This window comes from Chroicocephalus ridibundus, chromosome 11 (genome assembly GCF_963924245.1).
Source record: "Chroicocephalus ridibundus chromosome 11, bChrRid1.1, whole genome shotgun sequence".
NCBI classification, from domain to species: Eukaryota; Metazoa; Chordata; class Aves; order Charadriiformes; family Laridae; genus Chroicocephalus; species Chroicocephalus ridibundus.
In genome coordinates this window covers 13,647,222-13,661,045 of record NC_086294.1, presented here as the reverse complement: position 1 = coordinate 13,661,045, position 13,824 = coordinate 13,647,222, and the positions used below count along the sequence as shown (strand labels likewise).

At 49.4% G+C, this 13,824-nt stretch overlaps 1 protein-coding gene across 1 annotated transcript in view; it reads left to right on the top strand.

Annotated features, from left to right (window-relative positions):
* PDLIM4 (PDZ and LIM domain 4) overlaps nucleotides 1–13,824 on the top strand; it is a 56,272-nt gene that overhangs the window by 33,250 nt on the left and 9,198 nt on the right. The window contains exon 4 of the mRNA XM_063349388.1: nucleotides 11,760–11,938. Within this exon, the coding sequence (XP_063205458.1) occupies nucleotides 11,760–11,938 (179 nt within the window). The remainder of the gene's footprint in view (nucleotides 1–11,759; nucleotides 11,939–13,824) is intronic.

Here is a 13,824-nt window from a genome sequence, read left to right as displayed (position 1 = left end):
TCATACTTGCTCCTAATTAAAAAAAATATAAATAAGTCACATATGGGCTTCAGGTGTGAGTCCGAGCCTCTGGTGTCCCAGCTCAGGGCACCTGGGGACCGCAGTGGTGTCCCACAGTGGGGCAGGGAGGGCGGTTTGGTGCTAATGTGTCCCTTAGCACTGATTTTAACAGCTTTAAAAATATCCTAAATAGTCTCATATTTATTTTTTTGTTTGTTTCAGTAGATTATCATTACTTTTTTATTAAGGACGAAGAACTCCTTATGTGATTAATTGGCTCCGAGTATTGCTTTAAGTTCTCAGTGGGAGGGTCTCGTGCAGGACACTTCCATCTAATATTTGCAGCAGCAAATGGCATAGGCCAGCCTTATTTCTGTGAAAGGGGGGGTTAAAGCCTCCTCGCTGGAGAGGTGGAATTTCCTTTCCTGGGGTGACCGACCTTCCTTCCTCCCCTGGTCAGCAACTCGGGATGGGCCACGACCGCTCCTGGGGAAGCTCTTGCTGGGACCCTCAGCTCCACCAGCCCCGCGCGGGCATCGGATGGGGCTCTCGGGGCGGACTGGGGGGAAAACGTCTGCCTCGTGCTTTTGGGAAAACAAAGGATGAGATAATGCCCTGGCACGGGAGCGGGTTCCCGTTGCATGGGAACTCCCAGCGTGTTGTTTGAGGGCTGATTTAATAGCAGAAACATGCTGGATCCTGACGGCCGCTGTAGGCAGCGTCAGCCTTGGACTGTGGGTATTCAAGCCGCCTTTCACACGCAAATATCAGGGTTTGTGCACCACCAAAATCTGATTTCTGACAGGCTGATTTACTGGGTGAAGAGGTTACACACATGTTGGTGTGCACTTGTGTGTATTTTTTTTCCTGTGGGACAATACTGAATCATTTGAAAGCAAAGGCATTTTCTCAGTGCCACTGTAACGTGTCAAACTGTTCTCTCTGTAACCTTTTATGTGAAGTCCTTATTAGTGAGCTTCAATAATGCTGGTATGTGAAAGAGGAAACAAACAATCTTAGAATAAAGGGGAAAAAAATGGGAGTGGAAACTTCAAAACTTCAAAATGGTGTTTTCTTCTGTCCAGGTAGCAAACTTGAAGAGTTTGCTTTTATTGAAGATAAATAGGAGCTTTATTAAAATACTAACGATGCCGGCTGATGTAGGACAAAATAGAAAATTGGATAAGGAGCTCACACAGATTATATGCCCTGTTATTTTCCTTGATAACATCAGTTTCAGCGATGACTCTGGTAACACAGGTAAGGAAACTGCTTGTGTACTCAGAAATGCCAAGTGTTTGTTTGGAGCACACCTGTAGTTCAGTGTTTCTGTTCTTATCCATCGGGAAAAATACCTCGCCCCATTTCATTTTTCCTTGTTGCTCACTTAAGAGGAATTAATTGCCCTTTGCAGTCACTTGTGTGACCTGCTGGGGTGAGAGCATGCAAAGAGAGCCCTCCCCGAGTGGCTGGGTGCAGGGGGAATATGCTGGGTGAGGGATGCTGGGTGAAGAGGAGGGATCCTGGGTGCAGGTGAGGGATGCTGGGTGTGGGGGGAGGGATGCTGGGTGCAGGGGGAATATGCTGGGTGCAGGAGGGATGTTGGGTGCCGGGGTGGGGATGCTGGGTGCAGGTGAGGGATGCTGGGTGTTGGGGAGGTATTCTGGGTGCAGGAGGGATGTTGGGTGCCGGGGTGGGGATGCTGGGTGCAGGGGAGGGATGCTGGGTGTTGGGGAGGGATTCTGGGTGCAGGAGGGATGTTGGGTGCCGGGGTGGGGATGCTGGGTGCAGGGGAGGGATGCTGGGTGTTGGGGAGGGATTCTGGGTGCAGGAGGGATGTTGGGTGCCGGGGGGTGGATGCTGAGTGCAGGGGAGGGATGCTGGGTGCAGGGGGAATATGCTGGGTGCAGCAGGGGCATGCTGGGTGCAGGAGAGATGCTCATGGTCCCCCAGTCTCCTTGCAGCCAGCCAAGTGACACAGCGCAGACAGGCCACCAGCACAGTGGGTGAAGGAGATGGGGCGAGGGCAGGGAGCGGCTCCCAAAACTCTCTTTGGCAGGAGAGGTGGGCAAATGGCAGCCAGGGTGTGCGAGACCCTGGCATGACAGGGCTGCAGCAGCTGCTCCTGCCGCCGAGGGCTGGGATGTCCCACAGGCACTGCCGGCCGGGGCATGTTTGTTAGTAGGACAGCCAGAGACACATTTTTGACTCGAGCTGAGTTCATCTTCTTCATTAATGACTGAAAGCAAAAGGTTGGGTCATTCCAAAATGAAAACCAGAAATATCATATTGCTTTCATTGTGTTTTCTTGTATGCCTTGCCCTGGCTTTTACAGAAAGAGACGTTCGGATAAGCCGCGTTGGCGAAGTAGGCATCTTTTGGGTTTAAGCACGTAATATTTCTGTAGTGGGAAGCTTAGCTTGTTGCCAGTGATGCTTTTTTTCTCCCTGTTATCTCCTGTTAGTGGTTATGGAAAGAAAATCAGAAAGGTTGATACAATAACATCTGAAAATGCAACAATTCCCCCAACTGGGAGTAGAGGAGAGAGACAATAAGCTGAAAAGGATGAAATCAGGACATTGCCTGTTGCTGTTAAGCTCACTAGGTTTGTTCTTTAAGCCAAATACCAGGTGGTGAGAGAAGTGACTTAATGGTGGCTCGGTCAGGTGGCACTGGATGGGAACAGCAGCATCTTCCCTAAGAGGAGGGGGAGCAGGTGGGAGGCCAGGGAGGGTGCTTGTTGTGATGGTTTGGGGTTTTTTTCCTCTGTAGTGGGGGATTATTTTCTATCGGTGGGGAGGCTGATCCAACACACACAGCGGCCCGTGCTCGGCGGGGGCGGCTCAAGGCGGAGCGCTGGCAGGAGCATCAGCCTGATGCCTGCACTGAGCAATGCCCTCCTGCGCCACAGCTCTCTGCTCCTGGGCTGGAAAGGGGCCCCTGAGCACTGGGAAGCAGGGAAAAAATCCCTTCTAGGGTTTAGACTGTCATCGAGCTTAGCTATGGCTAGAGAGGGTCATCTGGCAGGAGGGCTCTGCTGTTGAAGCGAGGAGGAAATTTCGAGGCTCTTCTACCTTTGTTATCCAGGGTTATTGTATTGCAAAAATGCCTTGAGGTTTCACTGATGTTTATTTTCTATTAGTGGTCATTAGGTTTTCTTGTATGCATGAAAGTTAAATACTGCTTATAGGATACATAGAAATTCTTTTATTCTTTGGCTTCTTCACCTACTCTAATTTCTTCTAAATTTACTTATCGTGAATATTAGTTGTGTTCGCATGGGAAACCGAGGCTGGTTTAGGACTATGAGAGCTGGAGATGCTCACGGCTAGCCTGAGTTTGTTCTGGGACTGCAATGCAGCACCTATTCCCATCTCCCATTTGGCTGCAGAGCTGTGCCCAAGGTTGTTTTGAAAACGCAGCCAGTATATCCCGTGCCCTCCAGTTCAGCAGAGCCCATGAGCCCCAGCTATCTTCCTTTTTTATGAAAGTGTTAATAAAACCAAGACATTTGTACAAAGCCCTCCTCTGTCTGCTTGTTAAACACCCCCTTGCACCACTGATATTAAAAACATGCCCTCTGCACTGGAGCAGGCGAGATAAATGGAAACACATTTTAATCATTCTTGCCGGTCTTGGGTAACTTTTTTTCCATGGCCGTGGATTTTTAGAAGACCACTGGGGAGCCAGGTAGCTTAAGGGATAAAGTTGTGGCATTGCAGGTCCAATCCCTCTTGAGCTCTTTACGTCGCACGAGGGCTGTGGCTGCTCCGGGGGGTGAAGCTGTTTGCCAGAGCCACGGGGGGCCAGCAGCCACCGGAGCCTCACTGGTGGCCATCAGCGTGACTGCATCGGGGTGGAAAAGTGTTTGCTCCTTAAGAAGGGTCTGTGTAGCTTCTTTCTCTCTAATTGTAATCCACTGGGGTAGATGTATGCTGTACAATACATAGTGCAGAACACGTGTAAATGTAGAGCTGGAATATTTTCCTAGCTTAGCCTAAACTCACTTTTTTAAATAATACTTCGTTTTACATCCCAGAGCTGCTTCTTGTGAGAGCTCTCCTTCAGAGAGGGATGGATGCCTTCCTCCTGGAAGTTAAGAAATTCCCAGCCACCCTTTACAAATGGTTTAGAAACTTCCCTGTCCATGCAAATACCTTTTGGATGACTCTTGTCAAGGCTGCTGTAAAAGTGTCAAAAGCAACACATCATTTGTTGCCCAGAGAAGCTGTGGCTGCCCCATCCCTGGAGGGGTTCAAGGCCAGGTTGGACGGGGCTTGGAGCAACCTGGTGTGGTGGGAGGTGTCCCTGCCCAGGGCAGGGGGTGGCACTGGATGCGTTTTAAGGTCCCTTCCAACCCAAACCAGTCAATGATCCCATAATTTAAAGCTAGTAGGAAATGTTCAGCTTTTACCTCTCTGGTGCTGTCACTCCTGATCCGGTGCTCTTGGCAGGGTGAGCCACAGCCAGGTTGCTCCAAGCCCCATCCAACCTGGCCTTGAACACCTCCAGGGATGGGGCAGCCACAGCTTCTCTGGGCAACCTGGGCCAGGGGCTCACCACCCTCACAGCAAAGAATTTCTTCCCAATATCTCATCTAAATCTCCCCTCTTTCAGTGTCAAACTGTTCCCCCTCCTCCCATGGCTCCCCTCCCTGATCCAGAGTCCCTCCCCAGCTCTCCTGGAGCCCCTTGAGGGACTGGAAGGGGCTCCAAGGTCTCCCCGGAGCCTTCTCTTCTCCAGGCTGAACCCCCCAACTCTCTCAGCCCGTCTTCCTCAGCCTGTTCACTGCCATAACAGCAATTAAATCGAAGGCAATGGAGACTTTCATATAATGCTTTTGCTGTAGCTTGCAGGGGTTTCAGCAGAAATTGCAGCAGCATTAAATAAGAGCCTTAAAATGAGCCTGACTGCTGGGTCCAAGACCACTTTAGCAATGCTTGCAGGGGCTGTACCTCTGCCCGCTGGGACGTGACCCACGGGTGTTTTCCAGCATGTCCAAGACCCGGCATGAGGCCCTGGGGCTCGTTTTGAGCCCCTGTCCCGAGATCTCACCGCGGTGCACTAGCAGCCGACCCATCCCGGAGTATGGACCCTCCTGGGGCAGGCTGGGGCTCAGCCAGGCTCCAGCTTGAGTCATGTTTCACGTCAATGTTGGCTGCGGCCTTTTAACTAAAAGACCATCTGATCTCAAGGGTTTGATCTCTTACTTAGTGAGATCTGAAAAACGAATTTGGTGTTTAGCTGACGACTGTGAAAGGAGTGTAGTAAGATGGACATGATGGATGAAGTTTTTCTTCAGACCGTGGTATATGCTGAAAGAGGAACTTGGCAGAATATTTGAAATCCATCTCATAAAATAACCCACACGCTCTGTTCATCCAGCTTCAGCAGACTACAGACCACCTTTTTTCTTATCAGCTCATCTTCTGAGCTGAGCTAAATAGTGGGATCGTACTTACTAGGGCTTTTTAAAGTTTTTAAAGATTTTTAAAGTTTTTAAAGCCTGTCAGTCTTCAGGCTGTTGGGATATGCCAGGTTATGTCTTCAGGCTTAATTGCTTGTCGCATTTGCATGAAAGAGGACTTGCAGCCCTGAAGGCAGTAAAATCTCTCCTACAAAAAGCCCGGTGCCAGGAGAGATCAGAATCAGGTCATTGAAGACCAACTGTACCCCTTGGGTCAAGACAAGGCAGCCACGGGCAGAAATTGCACCTTTGCTTTAAAACTATCCTTGCCCGTACTCTCTCCCTTTCTCTTGTGCCAGCTCTGAGCTTGTCCCGTTGAGCCCTGGGCAGCCAGCGGTGCCCGACTCCCGTTGGAGAAGCCAGGAGTCCATCACCAGGCTGTCTGGACATGTTGGACATCAGGCACGGTGGGGACGGGTCTCAAACTGCAGCTCATCCTGGCAGGAACCATGATGGCTCTAAGCCGACCTTCCTCGGGGTCTACCTATTGAGGCAGCTGTTCTGATGATGTCCTAATAACGATAATAGCAACGGACAAGCATTACCGCCTTCTGCAGAAATGCGGTCTTGCCCTCTTCTCTTCCATGGTAGGCAGCTGAGGGACCGCAGCCAGGGACACAGCTTTCGGCCATGTACTGCAGAGAGACTTGGAGAAGCGCTGGCCGGCTCTCCTGGAGCTCAGCTGGGCTCAATTCCCCGAGCCCGGAGTGAGGGAAAGAGAAGTCAAACACCAGTGAGGAGCTGGAGCGCTCAGGCTTATCCTGCCGCTGCTGGAGGATGGACAAAAGTAACCAGAAGTGCTCACAAAAGGTGCCCTGTCCGGGAGAACCCACGGCTACAGGATGCTTTGCCCTCCTGGAGCACAAATAGCAGCGCTCGCCTCCCTAATTCAGCATTTTGGCAGCAAATGTCTGGCTGACACTGACTGATGGTGTTCTGGATTTAGGAGGAGAGTGGGTCTGAAGTACATCAAACAGAAAGCTGCTTTGGACTGAGCCAAGCCATTAATGACCTTCAGCTCTGTTTAGGTCTGACGCGGCGTGTTTTTATAAGGGGCTCAGGGCTGGCTCAGGAAAATAGTCATCTTGCAGGTGATCCCCATGGCAGCTGGTCCTGTCCCTGCGGATCATCTCCCACTGCACGCCTGGGCTCCAAGATGGATTTGGGGCTGGAAGGTGTGATTCCGGAGATGTGTTGGGCTCTGTGCTGGTGGGTCTGCTCCCGGGGAAGGTTTCTCATGTGCCAAAGTTGCCATTGCTCAAAGCTCTTCCAGATGGTGTAGGTGCTCGCATGGAGGTTGTAGGAGCTAACGGTGGCCTCTCAAATTAGCAATCTTCAATTTTAATCTCTGTCTGATAGTCTGGAAAATGAAGTGAATTATTTTGTTTGTACTTCTAGCCTTTTAAGACTCTAATTTAAAACACTGTGAAGTGGATGAGCTTTAATTGCTTTGGATCAGAACGTGAAGTCTGATGTTCTGTAAAGCTGTGTCTAACACCTGTGAAGACTTGTAGTTTAAAAAGGCTGGAAGGACAAATAGGGCATTTTGCAAAATGTCGGAAAAAAAAAAAATCCTTTTTTTTCCCCCTTAAGAATAAGAAAAATTGAGGCAGCAAATGAGTCAAACTTTAGAAAAGTAAGGTTGGATGTGTTTTACCAAAGTGTATCAGAATACAAACGTGAGTTCCCAAAACTCTCTTAAGAAACCATGTCTGGTAGAGCATATTCTCTGAGTGCGAAGGACAATTAACTCCTGCAGCTCTTCAGAGTGTGGCCGAGGTGGTGAGCACGGGGGACTTCTGCTTGCCAAAAGACAGGTTTAGGCTTAAATCCATGAGTTAAACTCTTCCCAGCTTTGCATCCCAACGTTACTCCTGCTAAGCAGGCAGCTGAAACTGCACGCTCGCCTTAAAAACTTGTATTTTAAAAATCTGAAAAGATTTATGCTTTTTGTTGATGCTACAAAAGGAGGTGGCTTCAAATTATGATAGACTCTCTCCAAAAGAGACAGGGACTGAGACTCTGAGACTGATTTTCAAACCTTTTGAAAATTCCTGGTTGGCCACATGTTTTCCTACTTATGGGAAGACTTACTGCAGCAGTGATTATCTTGATAGAAGTATTTAATTTTTGAGTCTTCTGTCCCATTACAGGTTTGACTAAAAACCCTGAGGGACGAAAAGTGTCTCCAGCAGAGTCAGGGGCACAACTGCAACGAGCGGGCAAAGCTTGTCTTCATCTTCGGTACCTAGAGTCCGCCTTAGCTCTGCGTGGTGAAGCCATGGAGTGCATTTGTATTTCTGTTGGAATCTTCAGCTTGCTTCTCTTAATGCTCCCCTGTACGTTTCCTGAAATTGGAAACGATATGTCCTGTGAAAAGCATCTGAACTTCATTACTTTGCTGATCATGCTCATGGCCGTGTCCGGCCATCCCGCTGTAGCTAAATGAAATACCTTCAGCTGATATGGGGGAAAAGAGATTTGCAAATAAGTAGGGACTTGCTAGAAGTTGAGTAAGTGCTTGTAGAAGAAGGAAGGAAGGAAAAAAGCTCTCTCTATTTCTGGCTCTTTGAGGAATTCCCAGGATTAAATCCAAACAGTCTGTCATTCAGCATCTTTCCCTTAAATATAAAAGGAAAAAACATTCCTTTTGTGCTCTTGATGCTGTGTTGTGTGGTGGGGGCATCCGAAAACCAGTTAAATTTCTCTTTCCTCTTATCTTAAGCAATGCTGGCACCCAAGAACGTGCCACCACAACGTCTGCACGCCCGCCTGGGCTCCTGCACCTCCGGGTCGTGTTTTCCTTCTGCTGGAAATAGTTTGTCAGGATATAAATACTGTACCAGTAAGGGCAGCCCTTACCTGTGCGTGATAAGACATGGGCTGGGCTTGTGCAGTGCTGATAAATGTATCTGGAAGAGGAGGAGGAGGAGGGGTTTTAATGGGGCCATGCAAGGGGTGGCCAAGGCAGGTCATCTTTTTTGTTTGCTCTAGTTCATTCTCCTCTAAATAATCCCTTTTCCTCTGGTCGTTCCTTGTCCCGGTAGGAAGGGACAGGCTGGGGGTCCTCGGCAAGGTGATGACCAGAGAAGGTCAGTCCAGATGGGCACTGGCCAAGGGCACTCACTGCACATCGTGCTGCCCTCCCGTACTGCATCCGCACAAAAAACCACCCCAAAACCCACCTGCTCCCAGGAAGCGGGACTTCAAACAGCTCCTTTCTAGCTCTGCCTCCTGTTTATCTGGCGTGGGATGGCTGCATGAATCATGTTTGCCAGGAGCGGGGAGGCCTGGGCTCCAGGAGCTCCAAATGCTGCGTGTCAGGAGGTTGGTTACGCTTCGTAATTGATGGTCCTAGAAGGCAAGCGTGAGAAAACAGATTGTGAGTTTCTGTTTCGTAGGCTAAAAGGCTTCTCCTCAGTGAAACTTCGCAGGCCAGCTCTTAGGAAGGGTTTGCAAACCCTCTTAATTTAAGAGACACCATAAAAAGCAGGAATAAAAGCCAGCAGAGAAAAGCAAATTAGGTCCTGAAGGGGGGAAATTTTTTTCTAATCTTCAGTTTGAGAATTGAAAAGAAATCCATCTGGTTCTAGGTTTCCAAGAACGAATGCATGAATGTTTTGCACAATGCGAAGCCTTGCAGAGGTCTCATGGGAAAACGCTGAAACAGGCTTTGGGATGAGAAAAAGGAGATGGAGCTCAGTCCCAGGAACAGCTTTTGTGCAACAGGGAAGTTTTGTAGCACAGAAAACAAGAGTGAGAAGGAAGGCAAAGACCGGTGTGCTCTCAGAGGGGTAAATACTTTCCCATAAAGTCATTAGCTGCCCCCAAGATGAGACACAGCTCTCCAAAGCCTGCAAAGAACTTGGTGGAAAAGGCCGAGGGACATCCATTGCTTCATCTCCATGGTCTCGGCCTGGTAGGTGTTGGGGTAGCAGGAGCGCTGTGGGGTCAATCAGGAGGAGCCCGTTGATCCCTACGGATGCTGCTGGGTCCCCTGTGGCTTCATGGCATGGCAGAGCAGACATAGGGGTGAGATGCCACCACCATGAGCATCCTCCTCCTGCAGGGACGGCAGCCGGTGGTGACCAGGGATGAGGAGCAGCTCGGCAGTGCAGGGAGGGCTCCGAAACGCCCCAATCCCATCACCTGGCTTTCATGGCTTTTGGAGAGCACCCAAGCAATGAGTTTTAGCTTTACAGCTACATTTGCTCTTCATGGACAAATTGCTGAGTTTAACAGGAATGAATGGCCAACGCTTTACACACTACCTTGGATTAAGGCAAGTTCATGGAGATTATGGTCTCCAGGCCCTTTGATGGGGGAGGTTTTCTTGCCAGACATAGCTGCCGTGCTCCCTGGTGAGGCTCGGGGTGTCCATGATGCCGAGGAGCCCGCAGGAGCAGAGGACTGGGCCCTGATGCACAGCTAATTAACAATAATGGCTTTTTAAAAGCATAACTCTCTAGCTCACAATGGCCTGCCAGGCAGCACGGCCCATTGCGTTTTTCCCCGAAATGTTTATGATCCTTCTTTTCCCCTCTGCATCACAGTTGAAAGTGTTTTCTTTATTTCCCTTGAAATCGCAATGTAAATCTGGGAACTGGAAACCCATAGCCTGGTTGTATGTGTATATTTATTATTTTTTCCAAAGAATATAAATTGGGGAACAGTTAAAATTACATTATTCCTGGCAGCGAAATTCCTTTTTTAATAGATAATTTGAAGTTATTCTGTTGGAAGCGGCTTTCCCTGCGTGTGTGTGCGTGCACGGCGCAGAAGGAGCCGCGCCGAGAGGGCTCGGGGCGGCTGTGGGGGCTCCCGAGGCGGTGGCAGTGCAGGAGCTTGTCGGAGTCTGCAGTTTTTCAGCTGGTGGCAGGCAAAAAAAGAAAAAAAAAAAAAACCTCAAAGGCACTGTTTTGCAGTTCTTAATTAAGCCCGGTTTTTATCAATGGGAGTTTTGCCTTAGGAAGAACTGAAGGATTGGACTTTCCAGATCTTTTTCTAGCAGGATCTGGTTTTTATTTCTGTTAGCCGCTCGTTTTCACAAGGCTTGGGAGAACTAGTGTTTTCTGCTCTGCACCAGTGATAGGCATTTGTTTCCAATTAGTATTTATTGGATTATTTTAGTCAAAAGTAAGCTTTGTATCACAGCCCCGCAATATGCACTTTGTTATTTGTTCACAGGACGGTGTTTTCATTTTCTGCTTGGTTTTTGCATGCGCTCCAGTCTACTGAAAAACTGGTGCAAGGCAGCATCGCGGGGGATCTGCCCCCAAAGATTAATCCAGATTAAACAGATTACAGCCTCTTATAGAAGCATCTATTTCTTCCCTCGGTTTGGGCATGTTTCTGGCCCACGTGGCTGGAAATAGCAGGGTGTCCTTAGGCTGGGTCCAGCTTTCGGCTGCTTTTCCCGGTGGCTGGAATTAGCCCCGCTCTGGGGAAGGGGGTGCTGGTGGCTCCCCAGGCTGAGCCGGGTGGTTTGTGGCAAGATTAGCAGCAGGTACTGTTGGATTTATGGGTGTGTGCCGGGCTGGCGAACAAAGCCTTGGAAAAACACATAGGTAATGTTTTACGTCGGTGAAATAATATGGAAAACTTGCGTTTTAATGGCATCTGAGTTCCTGACTTGAGGTCATACGGCAAAAATATTTCCGTAGTTTGCCTTGGGAATTAAAAAGCCAATGAAAATATGAATCCCAAGCTAAACCAGTGCGTTTCTCACACTGTTAAGGACTGACCTTATTTTGGGAGAAAACCTCCCCAAAATGAACAGGGATGCGTGTGGACGAGGGTAGTTGGAAATAAGGGAAAATAACCAGGAGTGGCCCCTTGGCTCCGGGTCTTGCCCAGCCCGTACCCGTGGCTGCAGAGCTTGGGGTTTATCGCGTTTTGCTAATATAAATCAGGAGCGATTGCCCCGCAGTCGGGAGAGCGCTAAGTGCTCTCGGAGTGATGTAAGGCGAAATGAGAAGCAGACTCGCAGCCTTTCTTTTGCGGAAATAACAAATATGCTTTTACAGGAGAATAAATGCGGAATACTTGGCGGCGGCTCGCTGGGGAGAAACAGGCAAGTTCGTTTGGTGGAAAACCAAGGAAAGCTGCATAGATTCAGCAAGATTTAACTGCAGGTCAAGCCTGAGTTTTCCTTGTCCCGCTGCATATCTCTGTTTTCCATAGAACATATAAAATATTACTGCGAACTGCACGTCCCAACGCAGCCTCTCCATGTGTATCGTACTAAAAACTATAAACCTCACAGGTTCTTCTGCTTTTTCTTCTCTTCCAGGACAACGGGCCTGCCCAGAGCAGGAGGCCGATGCCCCATGGGGCTGGGGGCAACCCCATGGAGACCAAGCAGATGGTGAACGTGCAGCATCACCACCCAACCCGGCTCTACGCCAACAGCGGCCCCGAGGCGGCTCTGCCGGGCCAGCTGAGCGGGCTCCACATCGCCCCTGCCCAGAGGTAGGAGGACATCCTTGCCCAGGCTCTGGGTATCGCTGCTGGTGGTGCAAATTCCATTTCGGGTGGGGGTTGTTGAGGCTGTGGTGCTCCCACAGCTCCAGAGATGCTGGGTGCAGCTCCTGCTCCATTAGCTAAGCGCAGATGGGAGGAAAAAAATCTAAAAAAGCCAAAAAAATAGAGGTTTTGGAGATGCCAAGTTTGGAACAGAATGGCCACACGTATGTATGTAGCAACTGCCACGCTGAATTTAAGCTCATGATGCTGAAGGCAACATTCAACCATTTATCTCAGAGATGGGTGCAGGTGCTGGTTTTCCAGATCCACATAAGATCCTTCCGCTGCCGATGGGGGTAGGTGGATTAGCGGCATCAGATCCAGTCCTGAGGCTGGGATTAATGCCAGGGAGTGTCACAGACGTTAGTATCCTGTTTTTTCAAAGTGTATATTCAAGGCAGGATGGAAGAAGCTTGCCCTCCTAGGACCGGGGATCACAATTCCACGGACCCCAGAGCGAACACTTGGCCTGGGAGCGGGAGGGATCCACAGAGAAAATTAACCCCAATAAACTCGGGATGTTTAGAAATGTTAAGATCTGCTCCATGCAGCTCTCCGGGAGGCTGGGAAATAAATAACGCTCGTAGGAAAGAGAAAGCTTTTGTGTAGCCAGGAACGGTTTGGGCGGATAACTGGGACTTTGAGGCAGGCCAGATTGTGGGCTGGGATGCTGTCGCACAGCTTACGCTGCTGATGATTTATGCTCCTCCAGACTGGCAAAATACTCTGCAAGAAAGCAACGTCTGTATCAAATACAAAGAGGGAAGAGAGTTCCTTTTCAGCTCAGGAACTCTGTGCCTGCACAGAATTCATATTTCAGTGACGCCGTGAGCCAGCTTATTCCCTGTGCTGCTCCAGGAAAGTTAATGAAGTTGGAAAGAAGAGAACAGCACAAAAAACCACGGAGAACAAAATCTGATGTTATCTGTGTGTGAGCCAAAAGGCTGGAGATTAACTTGGGTGTTTGAGTGGAATTGGGTCAGAAGTGCATTCTTTTTGAATTTGGGCTTGATTGGGCAGGACTGGTCAAAACCTGCCCTTTTTCAGTGAAAAGGTGTGGATCGATGCAGGAGGGGGCTGTAGCAGGGCAGGCGGGCGCTCGGGGCACGCGGGGAGGGTTTGGGCTGGCCGGAGGCACAGGGATTGGTCCCCTCCTGTGGCAGCGGCACTTCTGCCCCTTGTCTCAAGAGGTCGGAGCCGCAGGAGAAGCTGGTGGGTAACTCCCAGGAAACAGAGCTTTATTTTTTCCTTTGTTTGTGAAAGTGAATTTTATTTCTCTTTTTTTTATTATTTTTTTTTATTTTTTTCCTAAGCGGGTACGAATATAATGCTGGTGGAGAAAATGAGTCAGATGATGGCTAAAGTGTGTGAAGCTGTCTGATGGGATTCAGGGCTCTTGCTATTTTTATTGGGTTTATAATGACCTTGATGACCTTCTCCTTAAAAAGGAAAAGGAGCCCCTTCCCGCGAAGCCCTGCTGGGCTGTGGGGCTGCAGCGAAGCACAACAGCACTTGAATCCGTCTCTACTCAGCAGGACGCCTAAACGCGCACCTGAAATATTTTTGATTCCCAAGTACACTTTTCATGTTTTGATGTATCGAATGAACTGGAAAAAGGGTTTAAATGACTATTTGTTGTCTGTTGTACGCCAGTCACGGCGCACACGGACAAGGAGCAGCTTCAGGTCTGGGTGCTGAAGGTGGCCAGGGGTAACGAGGGGGCTGCTCTCGTGTCCCGTCCTTGGGGCTGGGCAGCCCCGTGGTGTGGTTTTCCCATTTCGGCCGTGGGCTGGGGCTGGCAAATGTATCTTTTAATGCAGTCACCTACAGAA